Consider the following 21791-nt stretch of genomic DNA (forward strand, 5'->3'; position numbering starts at 1 on the left):
CCGAGGCCAGATGAGAATTTTAAAATAAAGGCGTTGCCAATGTATGCTAGCGAACACAGTTATGATGGACGAGCAGGATTTGGTACACGTCAGTATGTGGGCAGCAGGGTTTTAGATGAGCTCAACTTTACACAGGCTGCTAAGTGGGAAGTCAGCCAGAGGGCACTGGAACCATCAAGTCCAAGGGTAATAAACACAGGCATGAGAGTTTCAACAGCAAATGGGATTTCAATATTGGATTTGGAGAAGAGTCTATTCAACCTAATCTCCACATGAAAAATCTAACCTGCATATTTCAATATAAAATAAAAACGGAAAATGTTGGAAATCTTCAGCAGGTGAGTCAACAACTGTGGAAAGAGAATTTCCAGCATTTTCTGTTTTGATTTCAGATTTCCAGCATCTGCATCCTTTAATGTTTCTGATCGATAAATGTGAACAACGCAAAAATCTAACTTGTATTTTACAGAACAATGCAAAGCCTATTTAACTAGCCAACTTAATTTTCATGCCTGCAATTTAGGTTCAGTCGGAGCATCATCAGGACAATAAATATACCTTTCAAGTTGCATTACTTTGAAGTATACTTTTACATTGATGAAAATGGTCAGGAGATTTATCACACTGGCATGGCCTTCCTTCCAGTCCGTACGCCTCTGCACCTCGACAACCGCAACGCAACTCCACCCCCCCACCCCAATGCCACTGCACAAAGGAAAAACAATTGTTTTATTTTGTCAAAGAGAATCGACATAGGAACAGGAGTAGCTATTCAGCCCCTCAAACCTGTTCCGCCATTGAATTATCTCAATTCCATTTTCCTGCCTTTACTCTATACCCCAAAGTCTATCTATCTACCAGTCTTGAAAGTTCCAATTGACCCAGCATCCCAGCATCCACAGCTTTTCAGGGATAAAGGGGATTCCAGATGTTGTATGAAAAAGTGCTTTCTGATTTCATCTCTGAATGACCCAACTCTGATTTTAAGGTTATGCACCCACTGTTCTGGGTTCTCCCAGAGAAAATAGTTTCTCTGTATCCATCCAAACAAATCCCTTTATTGCTTTAAACATCGAATCATTCCTCAGCCTTCTAAACTCAAGGGAACACGAGCCAAATTTTACGCAGCCTGTCCTCGTAATTTAATCCTTTAAGACATTAGGCTGTTGCTGCAGTAAATTAGTGTTCAATTGCACTGTGCTGTACAATAACAGCTGGACAGTTATTGTCGAAAACTCTCCACATGGCAAATCCAATTTTAGCCACATCAAGTGCCGCAGCTGGGGGATGGAGGGGGCAATGCCACAAGTCTTCCTGTGCACTGTTAAACCCATCTTTGTTACCAGAACAAAGTTAGTACGGGCCTGAAAATTTAAGCTACATTGTCCTATCACCTTGAACACCCAAAAAGCAAGTGGGAAAATAAACAAACTCGGAATGGCTGTGAAAAATAATTTGGAACAAGATGGCATAAATATATAGCTCACAAATTAAGATCACAGAGCAACGTAAGTACATTACTTATTTCTCCTTTTTTTAAAAAGGAGAACAAATTTACAGTAAAGTAACATTATTGGCTTGAGGGATATCTCAATATTAAACAACATCACTAGTTGTAATTATCAGTTTTTGTAGAAGGACAAAAAATACTGTGTCTGAGCTTATTCTCCCAATAACCAGGCAGATTAATAAATTATGAAACAGAGTCACAAAGAAGAATAAATGGAGGGTAACCAATCCACGCATTAGCTGTTTACATAGTTGTGTCTTCCAGTAGCAACAGGACAGATCTTTGTCATTACTCTGAATCTTAGAGAGTTATTTCATGCCTCACTCTCACCAACAACCAGTATAATCCAGTTTTAGCCACATCAAGTGCCGCAGCTGGGAATGGAGGGGGCAATGCCACAAGTCTCCCTGTGCACTGTTAAACCTATCTTTATAGACCCAAGGCTCTACAATTCTCTCCCTAAACCTCGCTGCCTTGCGACCTTTCTCTCTTCCTATAAGATGCTCCTTAAAACTAACCACTGACCAAGCTTTCATCACCTTTCCTAATATCTCCTCCTTTGACTCAATGTCAAATTTTATCTGATCACGCTCCTATGTGGAACAGGCCTAAGGGGCTGAATGGTCTACTTCTCTTTCTATGTCCATGTGAAGCCCCTTGGGACATCTTACTACATTAAAGATGCTTTATAAATGAAAGCTGTTGCTGGATAAAAAAGTAAGTCAGTTCTTAACACCATTTAAAAAAACTTTACCTTGTGCTTCAAAGGTTTCATGTGAAGGTTCTTTATGATGTTCAAGCTCTTCATCAGATTTGAGGCTCTGTAACAGAAAATCACTCCAATAAATTCAACCATTAACATTAGGGAAACACTGGTATAAATTTGCCACTCCAGGTGCTGAGGTTGCAAGACAAATGCACTGCAAACTCTGTGCTTGCGCAAATTGTGACCAGGCAACTATGCTTGAATCCTTAGGGTTTACATTCATATAATAATCACAATGAGCTCCTGCCTCGAATTGAACCCAATGCTGGATGTTCATCAATGGTGATGCTTAGGGGGAAGGGAAGACATGGTGACAGAAAATCACACAGCAATGAAGGAGACTATTCAGACCTTGTTAGCTCCTCAAAATTAGTCCTATTCCCCATCTCCCCCAACCCTTCAACCAACCAAGATCACTACATTCCACTAATTATGGGGTGTTGCACATTCCTGATTTTCATTGCCACTTAGTTGCCAGAACCCTAATCTCTCGAATTCCCTCCTTAAATCTCTCTGCCTCTGCACCTATCTCTCCTCCTTTAAGATGCTCTTTGAAACTGCCTCTTTGACCAAGCAGCTGTCCTAATATCTCATGTGGTTCAATGTCAATTCTTGACTGATTACGTTCCTGTGAAGTGCCTTGAGACATTTTACTATATTAAAGGCACTGTATAAATCCAAGTTGCTGTTGAGTTAACTGATCTCAGCCACTGCTGCAGGGTCTCAACAGAAGAGCAACTGGAGAATTGACAACAATTTCCATTCCAGATTTATATTCCGTGACCACCTGTACATGACCAATGAAGACAGGATTGAGCTGCAGTGATGGAACAGCCCAGTGACAAACATGGTCAAAATGCACACATGACCAAAGGTACAGGAGGATGACCAGCATCACGGAACTCTTCTCCAAGCTAAAGGCACAACAGTGTGTCAGCTATGACACAGAAATAACACAGTCTTCATATGAGATTGTTATGAAGATGTGCTATATGCCAAACAATGATTTTTAATCCACCGGCTGCAAATCTGAACTGAACTTTTAAAAAACAGACTCTTTAAAAACACAGACTAAAGTGATTTGAACTCCAATAGTAACCACCCCAATAGTAACAGGTAGTGCTGAGGGTATAGAGAAGGAGGAACTTAGAACAATCACCATTACTAGAGAAAAAGTACTGAGCAAACTATTGGGATTAAAGGGTGACAAGTCCCCAGGACTTGATGGCCTACATCCCAGGGTCTTAAAGGAACTGACAGCAAGGACAGTGCATGTATTGGCTATAATATTCCAAAATTCCCCGGATTCTGGAAAGGTTCCAGTGGATTGGAAAAATGCTAATATAATGCCCTTATTCAAAAAGGGGGGGGTGTGGTGGGAGTGGGGTGGGGGGGCCAGAAAGTAGGAAACTATAGACCAGTTAGTTCAATGTCTGTCGGTGGGAAATTGTTGGAATCCATTATTAAGGAAGCAGTAATGGGGCTTTTGGAAAGTCAAAATGCAATCCATCAGAGTCAGCATGGTTTTATGAAGAGTAAATCACATTTCACTAATTTACTAGAGTTCTTTGAAGATGTGACAAGCAAAGTGGATAATGGGGATCCTGCAGATGTAGTATATCTGGACTTCCAGAAGGCCTTTGATAAGGTGCCACACAAAAGATTAATACACAAGATAAGATCTCACGGAGTTAGGGGTAATATATTGGCTTGGATAGAGGATTGGCTAACCAACAGAAAGCAGAGAGTCGGGATAAATGGGTCTTTTTCTGGATGGCAAGCTGTAACTAGTGGGGTGCCACAGGGTTCAGTCCTTGGGCCCCAACTATTTACAATCTATATTAATCACTTGGATTCAGGGATAGAAGGTACTTCTAGCTAATTTTGCGGATGACACCAAAATGGGTGGGAAAGTAAGTTGCAATGAAGAAATAAGAAATTTACAAATGGATATGGACAGGTTAGGTGAATGGGCCAAAATCTGGCAGATGGAGTTTAACGTAGATAAGTGTGAAGTTATCCATTTTGGTTGGAAGAATAAAAAGGCGACTTATTATTTAAATGGAGAGAAACTTCAGAATGCTTCAGTGCAGAGGGATCTGGGTGTCCTCGTGCATGAATCGCTGAAAGCTGGTATGCAGGTACAGCAGGTAATAAGGAAGGCAAATGGAATTTTGGCATTTATTGCTAAAGGAATAGAGTATAGAAATAGGGAAGTGATGTTGCAACTGTACAAGGCATTGGTGAGACTGCACCTGGAGTACTGTGCACAGTTTTGGTCCCCTTACTTGAGGAAGGATGTAGTTGCATTGGAGGTGGTTCAGAGGAGGTTCACTAGATTGATTCCAGAGATGCGGGGCTTGTCTTATGAGGAGAGATTGAGCAGCTTAGGCCCAAACTCACTAGAGTTTAGAAGGATGAGAGGAGATCTAATTGAGGTATATAAGATGCTAAAGGGGATAGACAAAGTAGACGTGGGGTGGATGTTTCCCCTTGTGGGGCATTCTAGAACGAGAGGCCATAGTTTAAGGCAAAGGGGTGGTAGGTTTAAAACAGAGATGAAGAGGAATTACTTTTCTCAAAGGGTCGTGAATCTGTGGAATTCACTACCTCAGAGTGCAGTGGATGCCGGGACGTTGAATAAATTTAAGGAGGAGATAGGCAGATTTTTAATTAGCAACGGGTTGAAAGGTTATGAGGAAAGGGCGGGAAATTGGAGTTGAGGCCAAAATGAGATCAGCCATAATCATTTTGAATGGTGGGGCAGGCTCAAGGGGCTGAATTGCCTACTCCTGCTCTTAGTTCTTATGTTTTTAACACGCAGTCCCAGATGGCTAACCCCATTTTGCAATACTATACATTCCATGTCCCAATTAATTGGAATGGAGTCAGTCTGTCTGCAAAACTCTGCAAGACAGTGACTTCAGGGAAGTGGGAAGGACTTACATCTCCAATCTCATTAGCAAGGTATCTTTGGCAAGCACCTGAGGTATTCAACTGTTGGAGATGGGTCATTAAAAATATTCACTTGGACAATGGGACACTGGCTAAGGTAGCTTCCGGATATGAGCTAATCAAGTCATCTTTTGAATACATGGACAATGGTTTTTTTTAATCCCCTGGCAGTTGGAGAAGGAAAGTCACATGACAAGCCAGCCTTCACCTGTTTTAAACATGTTTTCTCAGCAGAACTGGTGACAAGCATCTTAGGGAGAAAGCCTAAGTGGGGTCCCTCCTGCCTCCTTTTCTTTCTCCAACCCACCCGGTAGGCTTCATGCCCTGTTTGTTGACTGTCATCATCCAGGGATGTCCAGCTGCAGCCAGAGCTTTTTTTTTTAAAAAGAATCCAACCCAGCACTACAGTCTCCCAAAGAACAACCGAAGAATGGACTCTAATTTGGCCAACCTATCCTTTCCCACTCTGTAATATGTGGATGCCTGCGCGTATGCATGCACTGAAGTTGGTGTGTGTTTTAATATTTTACTTAGATTGATTTAAATATAATAAAGCTAGCCTTTTTCTTTGTTAAGTGCAAGAAAACCTGTCCTATTGGGTTTTTTTATGATCCCAGCAGGTAAACAGTTAAGTACTCACTGAATTGGCAGGTATATCCTTCTCAAACAAACAAAAAAAACTGTTATGGCCAAAGATCCTACAGCACGATTTTTAAGAGGAGCAAGAGAGCTCTCCCTGACCAACACTTATCCCTCACCCAATATCTCTAAGAAATATCACTGCATTTCCCCCAGTAGTCAAAAAGTACTTAATTCACTAAAAAGTGCCTTGGGACGTTCTGAGGTAGTGAAAGGTATTATATACACGGAATCGGGAACAGTAGCATAATGATAATGTTATTGGGTGAGTAATCCAGAGCCAAGAATACTGCACGAGAAACGAGTTCAAATTCTGCCACAAATCTTGAGGGAAAAACTCTCTGGAATAATGATCATAAAACTACTAGAACCGATCAGTAAATCTCCCATCTTTAGTCAGTCTGCCCTGCATGTGACTCCAGACCAGAGCAATGTGGTTGACTCTTAACTGCCCTCTGAAATGGCCTAGCAAGCCACTAGGTATCCAACTGCTGCAGAGTAGTCAAATAAGAATAAAACCAGATGGACTGCCCAGCAGCGACCTTGGTAGTGTGTGCCTTTGTCATTTCCAGCACCAAGTTGACCTCGCAAAGTCCTCCTCTCTAACACCTGGGACTTGTGCCAAAATTGGGAGAGCTATCCTGCAGGCCAGTCAAAGAATGGCTTGACATAGTTATACTCACTGAATCATTCCTTACAGCCAATGTCCCAGACTCCTCCATCAACATCCCTGGGTATGTCCTGTCCCACTGGCAGGACAGACTCACCAGAGGTGATGGTATAGAGTGGGCAGGGAGTTGCCCTGGTTGTCCTCAACATTGACACCGGATGTCATGAAGTCTCATGGCATTAGGTCAAAAATGGGCATGTTGATTGCCACCTATTGCCCTCCACCTGCTGATGAATCAGTACTCCTCCACATTGAACACCACTTTGAAGAAGCATTAAGGGTAGCAATGGCACAGAATGTACTCTGGGTGGAGAACTTTAATGTCCATCACCAAGAGTGGCTCAGTGGTACCACCGCTGACAGAGCTGGTCGAGTATGAAGGACATATCAAAGGGAATGGAGTATAAAAAATAGGGAAGTCTAGCTAAAACTATACAAGACACTAGTTAGGCCACACCTAGAATGCTGTGAACAGTTTTGGTCCCCTTATCTAAGGAAAGCATTGGAGGCAGGTTGATCCCCGGTATGGAGGGATTTTCTTATGAGGAAAGGTTGAGTAGGTTGGGCCCATACTCATTGGAGTTCAGAAGAATGAGAGACGACCTTATTGAAACATATAAGATTCTTAGGGGGCTTGACAGGGTAGATGCTGAGAAGTTGTTTCCCCTTGTGGGAGAGTCTAGGACCAGAGTGCATAATCTCAAAGTAAGGGGTCGCCCATTTAAGACAGAGATGAGGAGGAATTTCCTCTCTCAGTCTGTGGAATTCTTTACCACAGAGGGCTAAAGAGTCTGGGTCATTAAGATATTCAAGGCTGAGAAAGAATTTTAATCAGTAAGGGAATCAAAGGTTATGGGGAAAAGGCAGGAAAGTGGAATTGAGGATTATCAGATCAGTCATGATCTCATTGAATGGCGGAGCAGACTTGATGGGCCGAATGGCCTACTTCTGCTCCCTATATCTTATGGTCTTATAGCTGCCAAACTGGGCCTGCAGCAGGTGGTGAGAGAAGCAGCAAGAGGGAAAAAAACTGCTTGAACTCATTTTCACCAATCTACCTGTTGCAAATGCATCCGTCTATGACTAAATTGGTGGGAGTGACCACAGCATAGTCCTTGGGGAGATTAAACTCTCCGTTCTCACTGAGGGCACCCTCCATCATGTTGTGTGGCCATACCACCATGATAAATTGCATAGATTCAGAAGAGATCTAGCAGCTCAAAGCTGGGCATCCATGAGCCACTGTGGGCCATCAGCAGCAGCAGAGTTCTATTCAACCATAATTTGCAATCTCACGGCCCAGCATATCTCTCACTCGACCACTATCATCAAGCCAAGGGACCAACTCTGATAAAATGAGTATAAGAGTATGTCAAGAGCAGCACCAGGCATACCATAAAATGAGGTGGCAACCTGGTGAGGTTACAACATGTTAAACAGTGGAAGCAGAATGCTATAGACAGAACTAAGCGATCCCATGACCAACGGATCAGATCTAAGCTCTGCATTCCTGCCATATCCAGTCAGGAACGGTGGTGGACAGTTAAACAACTAAACAGGAAGAGGAGGCGGCTCCACAAATATCCCCATCCTCAATGGTGGAAGAGCCCAGCACAGCAGTGCAAAAGACAAAACTGAAACATTTGCAAACATCTTCAGCCAGAAGTGCAGAGTGAAGAATCCACCTTGGCCTTTTCCTGAGATCCGCAGCATCATAAATCCCAGTCTTTAGCCAATTTGATTTACACCATGTGATATCAGGAAACGGGTGAAGGAACTGGATACTGCAAAGAATATGGGTTCCATCAACATTCCAGCTGTAGTATGGAAGACTTGGGTTCCAGAACTAGCTATGCCCCTAGCCAATCTGTTCCAGTACATCTACAACACTGGCACCTATCCGACAATGTGGAAAATTGCCCACGTATGTTGTCTCTACAAAAAGCAGGACAAATCCAATCCGGCCAATTACCGCCCCCATCAGTCTACTCTTCATCATCAGCAAAGTGATGGAGGTGTCATCGACAGTACTAGCAAGCAGTACTTAGTGGTGGTGTGTTACAGTTCACTCAGAGTCTTGGTCGCTGATGTGGCACTTACTCAGCAATAATCTTCTCATGAATGCTCAGTCCAAGTTTCGCCCAGGCCACTCGGCACCAGGCTTGGGCTGGTGAGTGGTAAGTAGCATTCTTGTCACACAAGTGACAGGCATTGACCATCTCCAACGAGAAACTATCTTTCTTTGACGTTCAATAGCATTGACAACGTTGAAACCCCCTCCACCATCAACATCCTGGGGTTTACCATTGACTGGAAATTTAACTGGACCTGCTCTATTAATACTGAGGCTGTAAGGGCAGATCAGAGTCTAGGAATTCTTCAGGGAATAACTCACCACCTGACTCCATTTAGGACAAAGCAGCCCGCTTGATTGGCACCACATGCACCACCTGAAACATTCACTCCCTCCACCACAACACAGTGTGTACCATCTATAAGGTGCACTGCAGCAATTTGTCAAGGATCCTTCAACAGCACCTTCCCCTCCAAGCCACTCACTATCCTGACTTGGAATAATATCACTGTTCCTTCACTGTTGCTGGGTCTAAATCTCGGAACTCTTTCCCAACAGCACTGCAGCTGTACCTACACCACATGGGTGCAGGTTCAAGAGGGCAGCTCACTAACATCTTCTCAAGGGGAATTAATGATGGGTAGTAAATGCTGGCCATGAACGAACATTTAAAAAAAAATCTTTTTGGTTAGGAGAATAGCAGAGCAGACCCAAATTAAAATGTGTACAAGCTATGATTTGCATATTATACGTTACCGTTGTTGTACATACTAGCAGTAAGGAAAGCTCTTTCTTACAGAGTATGGCTGTACAGTATATCTATAATATGAAGTAATTGACCATAAAGCTTTGGAATTACTGTTTACAATGTATCACCAAATCTGTAACTAAGCAACGGTGGAACTCATTCCAGTAAACTGAATCACAGCAGAATCAATGCATAGCTTGAATGGCAAGCAGCATAAAACAGTGAATTCATTCTTTGGCTAATCACAGGAAATAAATTTCCTTTGGTTATGATAGTGGCAAAACACAAGTCAGATCATTCTCTAGATAATGGAAAGGCTCAAAATAGAGACACGACTAAAAAATCTACAGAGTTTATCCCAGAAGATGAATTGATCAAAAGGTTGCTCAGTTATCTAACCTATTACTCTTGATACACAAACAGGAAAGGGCTGTATTCACAGGAACCAGTTACATGACCTTGAAATGCAAACTACCTGTTAATCTTTTGAGTACAGGGTAGTCTTCTGTGTCAGTAAAAGGATTTTACTAACTTGAAAACGCAATCACTCAGAGTGGCCAGCACAATTTGCTCATTCATGGAACTCTGTAAGCTCATTTTGTGAGGAAGCAGACATTTTCCTGCTCACTACGCAAGCGATGGTTTCAGCTGTACCAAGGTTATATATTCACAGAGACTATTCTGTTACATCTTCAAAAGAACTGACAGAGATCCAAAGTAAAGACAAACATAAATTGCACCAGGAAGCTTAAACCTGAACCATTACAGACCTATTAGTACCTGAACAACATCAATATTCAGAATAACAATTTTAACAAATTAACCCACCATCTTCAGAGCAGCAGAATCAGAAAAAACACTATTCCTTTCCCCAGTTTTCTTCTGCCTCATGCAGAGGTACAAGTTCCCTGGGCAGTGGAAAGCATTAATCTTGTACCCAACAGTATTAATTGTAAGACTATTTGGCTATCGTGGTCATCACATTTGAAATTGACCCCAATGTATATCAATGACTTACATCTCCACTTTCTGGGATTATTTCCCAAGATCTTTTGTTCTGTCTTCAGACGGACTCCTTAAAGACTCTTTGACCACACCATCAGTCTTCCTCACTAAATTTCCATCCTTTTTTGTAATCAGTGTCCATCCCTCCTGTGTTGTTAAATGCTTAGAGGCATGTTCTCTTAGGTGAGTAGTACATAAATGCTAGTTGTTCTTAATGGTGTTAAAATAAGATGGCTACCAAAAATCATACCTAATCCTCTCATTTCTTATGTTCTTATGTTCTAACTAAGAAGAGCAGGAGGAGGCCATTTGGCCCCTCAGGCCTGTCCCGCCATTCCATAAGATCATGGCTAATCAGCCCCAGGCCTCAACTCCTCTTTCGTGCCAGCTCCTCATAGCCCTCATCTCCCCAATATTTGAAAAATCTATCTACCTCCTCGTTAAATAATTTCAGTGATCTAGCCTCCACAACTCTCTGGGGTACAGAATTCCAGACATTCACTACCCTCTGGGAGAAGAAATTCCTTCACATCTCAGTTTTAAATGAGTGTCCCTTTATTCTGTAACTATGTCCACTAGTTCGAGATTCCCCCACTAGCGGAAACATCTTCTCAATATCTATCCTCTCAAGTACCCTGAGAATCTTGTACATTTCAATAAGCTCACCACTCATTCTTCTAAACTGTAATGAATAAAGGTCTAACCTGTTTAGCCGTTCTTGATAAGTCAACCCCTTCATCCCAGGAATCAGCCTAGTGAATCTCTCTTGAACTGCCCCCAATGCCAGTATATCCTTTCTTAAATATGGGACCAAAACTATACACAGTACTCCAGGTGCGACCTCACCAACACCCTGTACGGTTGTAACAAGACTTCCCTATTTTTCCCTATCCAACCATCTAGCAACACAGGCCAAAATTCCATTTGTCTTCTTAATTACTTGCTGCACACGCATGCTAACTTTTTGTGTTTCATGCACAAGAACACTCAGATCCCTCTGTGCTGCACTTTTTGGAGTCTCTCTCCATTTAAATAAGAGTCTGCCATTCGATTCTTCCAACCAAAGTGCATGACCTCTCACTTTCCTACATGAAACTCCATCTGCCAAGTTTTTGCCCATTCGCTCAACCTGTCTATATCCCCTTGCAGATTCCTTATGTCCTCATCACAACATGCCCTCCCACCTATTTTTGTATTGTCAGCAAATTTGAATACATTGCACTCTGCCCCATCCTCTAAGTCATTAATATAGATTGTAAATAATCGAGGCCCTAGGACCGATCCTTGTGGAACTCCACTAGTTACATCTTTCCAACCTGAAAAAGACCCATTAATCACGATTGTCTCTTCTGTGTGTTAACCAATCCTCAATCTATGCTTAATACATTACCCCCAATACCGTGAGCTCCCATTTTGTGCAATAACCCTTCATGTGGTACCTTATCGAATGCCTTCTGGAAATCCAAATACACTACATCTACTGGTTCCCCTTTATCAACTCTGCTTGCTATATCCCTAACCTCAAAGAACTCTAGCAAATTTGTCAAACATGATTTCCCTTTCACAAGACCATGCTGATTCTGTTTGATTGCGTTAAGCTTTTCTAAATGTCCTATTTCTTCCTTAATAATGGACTCTAGCATTTTCCCAATGACAAATGCTAGGCTGACTAGCCTATAGTTTCCTGCTTTTTGTCTTCCTCCCTTCTTGAACAGGGGCATCACATCAGCGGTTTCCCAATCCGCTAGGACCCTCCCGGAATCCAGTGAGTTCTGGAATATTTCGACCAATGCCTCCACTATCTCTGCAGCCATTTCCTTTAAAACCCTTGAATGCAGGCCATTAGGTCCTGGCAACTTGTCTGCCTTCAGTCCCATTAGTTTGTCAAATACTTTGTCCCTCGTGATAGAGATTGTTACAAGATCTTTCCTCCCATTAGCTCCTTTCTTATCTGATATCTTTGGGATGTTTATAGTGTCCTCCACTATGAAGACTGATGCAAAATATTTGTTTAAATTATCTGCCATTTCCCTGTTCCCTGTTATCTATTCTCCAGTTGCATCCTCCAAGCATCCCAACGCTCACTTTATCCACTCTCTTTCTTTTTATATACCCGTAGAAGCTCTTGCCATTTGTTTTTATACTTCTTGCCAATTTACTTCATAATCAATTTTCTCCCTCTTTATTAGCTTTTTAGTCATCCGCTGCTGGTTCCTAAAAAATTCCCAATCCTCTGGCCTACCACTAGTTTTCACCGCTTTGTATGCCTAAGCTTTGGATTAGATACTCTCCTTGACCACCTTTGTGAACCACGGGTGGTTCATCCTTCTCATCGAGTCCTTCTTTTTGACTTGGGATAAATTTTTGCTGAGCAATATGAAATATCTGCTTAAATGTCTGCCACTGCTTACCCACTGACCTTCCTTTTAGTCTATTTTCTCAGCATGCTTTAGACAACTTTCTCTTCATTCTTCTATAATTGCCCTCATTTAAGTTGAGGACACTGGTTTGAGGCCCGAGTTACCCGCCCTCAAACTGAATTTGAAATTCTACCATGTTGTGATCACTGCCCCCTAGAAGATCCTTAACTACGATGTCTCTTATTAATCCCACCTCATTACACATTACTAGATCTAAAACAGCCTGTTCCCAGGTAGGTTCTGCAATGTATTGCTCTAAGAAACAATCCCTGATGCGCTCTACAAATTCGTCTTCAATGTTACACCTGCCAATCTGATTTGTCCAGTCAATATGCAGATTAAAATCACCCATGATAATTGTAGCGCCCTTCTTACATACCTCCATAATTTCCTGATTTATACTTTGTCCTATTGTGAGACAACTCTTCGGGGGCTTATAAACGACTCCCACCTGTGGCTCCTTCCTGTTGCTATTCCTTATTTCCACCCAAACTGACTCCACACTATGATCTATTGCACCTATACCATTTTTCACCACTGTACTGATACCTTCCTTTATTAACAAAGCTATCCCACCTCTTGTTCCTTTTTGCTTATTTTTCTGGATTGTCAAATACTCTTAAATATTGAGTTCCCAGTCTTGGTCACCCTGCAACCAAGTCTCTGCAATAGCTATCAAGTCATATTTGTTTATTCCTATCTTGTTACAAATGCTGCGTGCATTCAGATAAAGAGCCTTAAGCTTTGACTTTTTACCATTATTACTCATTCTGGTTCTAATTTCTGTTGCATTCTTCTGCTTATATTTTCTGTCCCTACTTGTGACACTTTGATTATTGTTCGCCTCTTCACTACCCTGCATCTCTGCTCTCTCATTTCTTTTTGATTTTTTTAAACTTCCCTTCAATTGAACCCTCCCCCCCGCCCCACTAATTAGTTTAAAGTCCTGTCTACAACCCTACTTATACAATTCGCCAGGAAACTGGTCCCAGCATGGTTCAAATAAATAATTAACGCATTTACCTCTCTAATCTTGTTTACCCTATGCCAATTTTCACATGGCTCAGGTAGTAAACCAGAGATTATTACCTTTTTGGTTCTGCTTTCTAATTTTGCCCCGAGCTGCTCGTAGTCCCTCAGCAGAACCTCTTTCCTAGTCCTACCTATGTCATTGGTATCTACATGGACTATGACAACTGGATCCTTCCCCTCCCACTCCAAGTTCCTCTCCAACCCAGAAGAGATGTCCTTAACCTTGGCATCAGGCAGGCAACACAGCCTTCGGGGCTCTCTGTCTTTGCTGCAGAGAACAGTATCCATTCTCCTAACAATGCTATCCCCTATTACTGCTACATTTCTCTTTTCTTCCTCCACTTGAATAGCACTCTGTACCATGGTGCTGTGGTCAGTTCGCTCATTCTCCCTACAGTCTGTGCCCATCTCCACACCAGAAGTAAGAACCTCATACCGATTGGACAAGGGCATTGGCTGAGGCACCTCCAAAGCTAAATTCTGGATCCCCATACTTGCCTCACTTGCAGTCACACCTTCCTGTCCCTGACCACGGTCCAAATTTGATGTAATTAATCAAATGGATGTGACTGTCTCCTGAAACAGCGTCCGGGCAACTCTCCCCCTCCCTGATGGAGTCCGCAGCTCGGACTCCAGCTCATCAACTCTGAGGCAAAGTTCCTCGAGCAACCAACACTTGCTGCAGGTGTGGTTACAGTGGATTGCACGGTGTCCACCAGTTCCCACCTACTGCAGCTGCAACACATCATCTGCCCAACCATCTATATTCAAGTTAATTAATTAATTTGTTTGTTAAATACTTGAAAAGTGAATTTCTTAACTGTATTCTTCAGCTGTAATAACGTCTCCTGATTTAAACCACTTGGCCAATCAAAAGAGAAACGGAAGAGATAACCACCCAACACCAGTTTCCCTTTGACATTACACTTCAGCTCTAACAGGTAGAAACAGGTTGAAGGGGCTCTCTGCTGCTGGTTTTTATCCCCCGCCGCTGCTGCCCTTCTCAAACAGGTCCGCTCTCCGTGTGCTGGGCTTCCCTCTCTGCCGCCAGTTTTTAATCCCCTGCCACTGCTGCCTTTCTCACATAGGTCCGCTCTCCATGTGCTGGATGCCCATACACAGCCAGTCCATTGGATAGCAAACCAAAACAGGTGATTGAATGATTTTTCTTCATGTCATATCCCAGTGTTTTGGTTTTGCCTCTTCCAGACACCCACACAGCTTTGGGTGGGCTGGGGAGTGTACGTATAGATCATTGAATGATATAACACACTAGGAGGCCATTCAGCCCATCACACATGTACTGGTTCTTTGAAAGAGCCATATAATTAGCTCTCTGCTCCTTCCTCATAGCCATGCAAATTTTTCTCCTTTAAGTAATTATCCAATTCCATTTGCAAAGATACAATTAAATCTGCTTCCACCATCCTCTCAGACAGCTCATTCCAGATCATCCTGACTCTCTGCATATATGAAAAAATTCTCATCTTGCCTCTGGCTCTTTTGCTTATGATCTTTAATCTAATTACTGTCTCATCTGTCACTGGAAACAGTTTCTTATCCACTTTAACAAAACCCTTCATAATTTTCAACACATCCAATCTTCTCTTAACATTCTCTGCCTTAAAGCAAGCAACTTTTTCTCAGTCTCTCCATGCAACTGAAGTTCCTGATCTGTGGTACCACATAGTAAATCTCCTCTGCACCCTCTCTAAGGCCTTGACATCCTTCCTAAAATGTGATGCCCAGAATTGGACACAATACACCAGCTGGGGCCTAACTAGTAATGTACAAATGTTTAACCAAACGTTCAGACTCTGCTGAATGGACAGAAAGACAAATGGATGGGTTTGATCAAGAGTAAAAGTTCAGGAATCAAAACGGTTGCTGAGTCAATTAAAGAGACAAAGATAGATAAATGTGGAAATTGGGAATGAAGACCCTGACAATAATTGAAGGAGAAATTGAGGAAGGGAAGGTAAAACAAAAGAAGAGGAAGAGAAAACAGATACGTGGATAACATTGAGACATGTACTGAGGGAGGCTTGAAGAAAGCCAGGGAAGATGATGATGCCAACGGCTTCACCAAGGCTATGGTGGCAACGAACAAACAAACTTAACGTTCATGTTTGTACTCTCTGCCTCTATTTATGAGACCAAGGATCACAAATACTTTAACAACCTTCTCAACTTGTTCTACCTTCTTCACAGATTCATGTACATACGTCCTCCAGTGTCTCCTCTTGCATCCTCTTTTAAAATTGTACCATTTAGTTTACACACTGTACATTGCCTTGCCTTATTTTCCTATCAAAGTGCATTCTTCTCTTTGGTAATCTGCCAGCTACTTACCCATTTTACCAGCCTGCCTATGTCCTCCTAAAGTCTGTCACTACTCTCCTCACTGTTTACTACATTTGAGCTTCATGTCATCTTTTGCCCTTTATACCCAAGTCCAGGACATAATTATATGTCAAAAGAAACAATGGTCCCAATAGCAACCCCTTGTGGGGGGGCTCCACTTTCCTGCATTCTGAAAAACAGTCATTCACCACTCCTCTCTCCTTCTGTTCCTTAGCCAATTTTGTATCCATGATATCACTGCACCATTAATCCCTTGAGATTTAATTTTGTTAAAAAAAGCGTCTAATATGTGGGAAGATTTCATTGATTTAACCATTCTCACCACCCAATTTTGGTCAGTTCCTCCCTCATCCCTTCAAAATTAGCCTTTCTTCAGACAGCATTTAAAGAGGAGCGACCCCAGCGTTTAAGTTATTCACAAGCTGGATGGACCAAATTGACTCTTCTGGTCTGTCATTGTTTGTTTGTTCCTAACAGTTCTAAAATATCAAAGGGAAATTTACTGTATCTATTCTAAATCTGGCACATCCCAATTTGTTTAAAAAGAAAAATGATGGGGTAAAACAACCATAACTTGCATTTATTCAGCCTAACGTATTAAAACATTCAAACACACTTCGCAGGAGCGTAATCAGACAAAATTTGATACTGAATCACTTGAGATGTTAGGGCAGGTAACCAAAAGCTTGGTCAGAGAAATAGGTTTGAGGAGTGTCTTAATGGAGGAGGAGAAGAGGTAGAGGGGCGGAGAGGTTTAGGGAGGAAATTTCAGAACTGAGGGCCTAGAAAGCTGGAGGCACGTCTGCCTCCAATGAACAAAATAGAGGTGGTGGGAAATGCACAAGAGGTCAGAATCAGAGGAACACTGAATTTTTGGAGAGTTGCAGGGCTAGAGGAGGTGACGTGGCTAGGCAGGGGATGAAGCATTGGAGGGATGTGAACACTGTAGAAACAAGGATTAGCATTTAAAATTCAAGGCATTACTGGACCAGGACCAAGAACCAATGTAGGTCAGTGAGCACAGTGGGTGATAGGTGCACAGGACTTGCTGTGGATTAGGGTACAGGCATTTTCAGAGAGTGGAAAATGGGAGGTCGGCCAGGACGCAAACAAAAGGATAAATTTGGACAAACCTCCACACTTTCAAGAGATGCTGATCGTCTCAAATGACTTCTGTTGATGCTCTGTACAAACATTTCATCCTTTGCTGCCTTGAAATGTAGCGGCTCCTCCAGGTCATCTGTCGTTTCCATCTCGGAATCCAGAAATTCAGGTATAGATCGGCGGCCATATCGTTTGGTTCCCTTGACGTACTTTGGCTCAATCTCCTTTGGGGTAGCTGAAAACAACAAATATGCAAACTCAGGCACAGTGACACCTTTATTGAAATCCCACCCCACCCCCACCTCATAATAGAATCTTCTTAGAATAAACTACAGTGTGCTTACACACGAACAGGGGAGAGACCTCATCGTCAGTGAGACACAGCCAGAGTGAGTGTGGGTATTGGCAATTTGGTGCACAGTGGGAATTCGGTGCATAAGGGAAGAAGTGCTCTTTGCATTTCTTCCTTGCTATCCAACTTCTTAAATCTTCAGAGAGTGGTCTTGCCCTGCGGCAGTAGAGGCTATTCAATGAACGGCCTGACACTAGGAAGTTCTGAGGAACAAAGGGACCTTGGTGTGTGTGTCCATAGATCTCCGAAGGAGAGGGACATGTTAGTGGGGTGGTGCATATAGGACACTTGCCTTTATCAATCGAGGCATAGATTACAAAAATAGGGAGCTCATGTTGAAGTTGTATAGAACCTTGGTGAGGCTACAGCTGGAGTACTGTGTGCAGTTCTGGTCGCCACATTATAGGAAGGATGTGATTGCACTGGAGGGGGTGCAGAGGAGATTCACCAGGATGTTGCCTGGGATGAAACATTTAAGTTATGAAGAGAGTTGGATAGACTTGGGTTGTTTTCGTTGGAGCAGAGAAGACTGAGGGGCGACCTGATCGAGGTGTACAAAATTATGAGGGGCATGGGCAGGGTGGATAGGGAGCAGCTGTTCCCCTTAGTTGAAGGGTCAGTCACGAGGGGACATAAGTTCAAGGTAAGGGGCAGGAGGTTTAGGGGGGGGATGAGGGGAAAAACTTTTTTACCCAGAGGGTGGTGATGGTGTGGAATGCGCTGCCTGGGAGGGTGGTGGAGGCGGGTTGCCTCACATCCTTTAAAAAGTACCTGGATGAGCACTTGGCACATCATAACATTCAAGGCTATGGGCCAAGTGCTGGTAAATGGGATTAGGTAGGTAGGTCAGGTGTTTCTCACGTGTCAGTGCAGACTCGATGGGCTGAAGGGCCTCTTCTACACTGTGATTCTGTGAAACTTATATATTCAAGCAAATGCAAAGAGCTGAGTTTCAAACTCAAAGGAGTTGTGTTACATTTTAACCAAATAACCAAACTGGAGTACAATAAAATGAAACTGGGCTTTTAAAAACAATCAACTAGAACATTTCCATTTTACATTCCAAAAATTCAACATAATACGGAATAATAAAATGGGTCAACAAACCAGTGTTATAATTCCTCTGACCACTTAAAATTAGCTGGGAGTTAACCAATTCACTAACTGCCAGTCAGACCAGGGTTTCCATTAGTCCTCAATTTCCATGTGAGCACAATGGATTCCTGTAGGTTTCCTACCCTTTCATGCAGGAACTTTCATAAATTGTCCTTGCTTAAGAAATAAACGGCCAAAATAGAGTTTTCAAGTATAAAACGAACAAGGAAATATAGACTTTTGTTCTCATTCTTATCTCTCAATCAAGATTGCATGTGACAACTCGTTGCAAGTAGCAGTTCACATCATTCTGTGGGTGGCAAGTAAGAGGTTAGAGAGAAATGTCAAAGCCATTCGTTGACTTTCTCTCCCTATCGAAACAGAATTATTTTTTGTTCAATGCCCGTGCCAACTCTTCAGATTGTGACTGCTTCATGCTCATATATGAACCCAGATAGAAGGTTGTGGGTTCAAGTTTTATTCCACAGGGTTGAGCACAAAATCCAAGCTGACACTCCAGTGCAGTGCTGGAGAGAGTGCTCCAATTTTGGAGCCGAAGCCTTTGGGATGAAACGTTAACGCAAAAAAAATCTTGTGGTACTACTTGGAAAAAGAGCAGGGGAGATCTCCCACTGTCCTGGCCAATATTTATCCCTTAACTGACGTCACAAAAACAGGTTATCTGGTCTTTATCTTATGGCTGTTTATGAAACCTTGCAGTGTGAAAATTGGCTGCTGTGTTTTCCCACATTATTACAGGGATCATTAAAGGCAATATATAAACACAACGTTTTCTTTACCATCAGGCTGTTTTAACTAATATATATTTTTTAATCACTTAAGACATACAGCTTCATCATTTGACATATTTAGATAGTGCCGCCTCAAAAATAAATGCGTACATTTGACACTCAACATGATGAAATGGGAGATTACTTCATCAATTTTCTTCCCTTAGAGTTATCGATTCCTCGCTGCCCGACTGCTTCATTGAAACTGGACACCCTTAGAAGCTAAAAATCATGTGTAAGATGTGGGTGCCACTGACATCCCTTAGTTGCCCTCGCGAAGGTGCTGATGTGCAGCTTTTTCAAACTGTTGTAGCCTGGGTGGTGAAGGTGCTCAGCAGCAGTTTTGATACAACTGTGATGTTGGTCAGGGGATAAATATTTTCCAGGGCACTGGGAAGGATTCCCCTGCTCTTCGTCTGGATAGTGTCATGGGATCTTTTACGGGAGCTTTCTAAGCCATTTCAGAGGTCAGTTAGATTTCAGAAACGGCAATGTGCTGATAACCAGATAATCTGTTTTAATGGATGCCCATTAAGAGATAAATATCGGCCAGGACACCCTTTAAAATAGTCCCACATAATATTTTGCATCTGCCGGGGAGAGCAGAGAAGGCCTTGGTTTAAAGACTCTTTCAAAGGTGGCATCTCCAAAAGTGCAACACTTCTTTAGTACCGAAGTAGAATGTCAACATAGATTATGTGTTCAAATTGCTCAAATCGCAATCTTCTGACTCAGAGGCCTGAGTGCTACCAACTGAGCCACAGCTGATACCATAGACAAAGATTAGAAATTGGAGCTGTGTTTAAATGCATCCTAGTCTAAGAGTGCTGAAACCTAATATAGCACCACATTTCGGTATAGGCCGAGATCATATATTCAGCAGAAATTGGGAGGCTGAAGTTGAGGCATTCTGCTCTGCACAACATAACACTGAAATAGGGTGACAGTAAATGCAATTTAAAATATCCCCACATTTATAGCTCACAATTAAACATTTTATACAAGGGACTTATTTCCCTGTTACTGATTGGTAATCATTGTGTGTATTCATGGTTTAAAACCAGAGCACAATAGCCAAATATTGAGCAAAAAGAGTTTTTGGACTTCATGACGTTGAATGTAGATACTGTCTCAATTTAACATAATTATCACTTGCCTTCAACAATGCACTTACTTTCCTCAGCTTTCACTTACTTTACATGAAATTACCTTTAAATGAACAACACCTCTCCCCTGCCTCCCACTCTCAAGGTGCTCATTGACTTCACCAGTCAGAGAGAACATTTGTTGAGCTGCCCCTGCTGTTTCCCAAAGACCACCAGGCCAACCTACTCCCAGCACCTGAGCCCCATTCCTACTAAGCCACTGGCCATCCAACTTCCTTTCCTAGCCTCATGCTAGCTGACATTGTCAATCATTTCCTCAACTCAGGCATTAACCCCTTTCCTTTCAAAACCTCCAACCCTCATCCGGGGCATCATAACTGGGGGCGGGGTACCCCTAAGATGCTCTGGGGGAGCCCCCCACCAACACCCTGAAGTCCCTAGGTTAATGATTGCCCAGGAGGTTCAAGCTTCTGTCGGGCGATTGTCCTGTAATTGGAACCATCTGATAGTACGATTTAAATAGTAAACATCGAATAGTTCTGACTGTCTTTTAGTGATAGTTACCCAGGAAAAATTAGAAGAATTAAAACCACTTCTAACTACTGACCCCCACAACCCCCAATGGGTGACCCCCCCACCTGACGCGTCTCCCCACACCCCACCCCCGACTCCCCCCATGGGACCCCCCTGAACACCTGGCGCCCCCAGCCACCTGACCACCCCCCTCTCCACCACTGACCACCACCCCCAGACTACCTCCCCACCGACACCCACCAGAGACCACCGGCGCCCCCTGACCGACATCCCACCCCCAAATCAATCCTCCTGACAGACCCCACCCCACTGACCACCACCAACCGTCCCTCCCCACTGACCATGACCCCCATTCCCCGCAGCTGACCACCCGACCCCCCCCCCCAATGACCATCCAAATCCCCCCACCGACCATCCAACCCCCCCCCCGCCCCACTGACCACCTGAACCTCCCCGACCCCCACTCACTCCCTGATCTCTCACAACCCCCACCCTGACCGACCTGCCCACTGCCCACCCGACTCTCTCCCCACTCCCCCCCAACGACCCAACCCACAAGTACAATGAAGAAGTTCAGAGCACAACCTAGCTGTATTTCTCCACTACCTCAGTCAGGCTGATTGTCT

General features: G+C 43.0%; 1 protein-coding gene across 1 annotated transcript in view; it reads right to left on the reverse strand.

Annotated features, from left to right (window-relative positions):
- ninl (ninein-like) overlaps positions 1-21791 on the reverse strand; it is a 111917-nt gene that overhangs the window by 70958 nt on the left and 19168 nt on the right. Inside the window, exons 4-5 of the mRNA XM_078556642.1 lie at positions 17317-17522; positions 2265-2331 (exon numbers count right to left, since the gene is read on the reverse strand). Of these exons, the coding sequence (XP_078412768.1) occupies positions 2265-2331; positions 17317-17522 (273 nt within the window). The remainder of the gene's footprint in view (positions 1-2264; positions 2332-17316; positions 17523-21791) is intronic.

Source organism: Cetorhinus maximus, chromosome 14, assembly GCF_964194155.1.
Source record: "Cetorhinus maximus chromosome 14, sCetMax3.hap1.1, whole genome shotgun sequence".
Taxonomy (NCBI): Eukaryota; Metazoa; Chordata; class Chondrichthyes; order Lamniformes; family Cetorhinidae; genus Cetorhinus; species Cetorhinus maximus.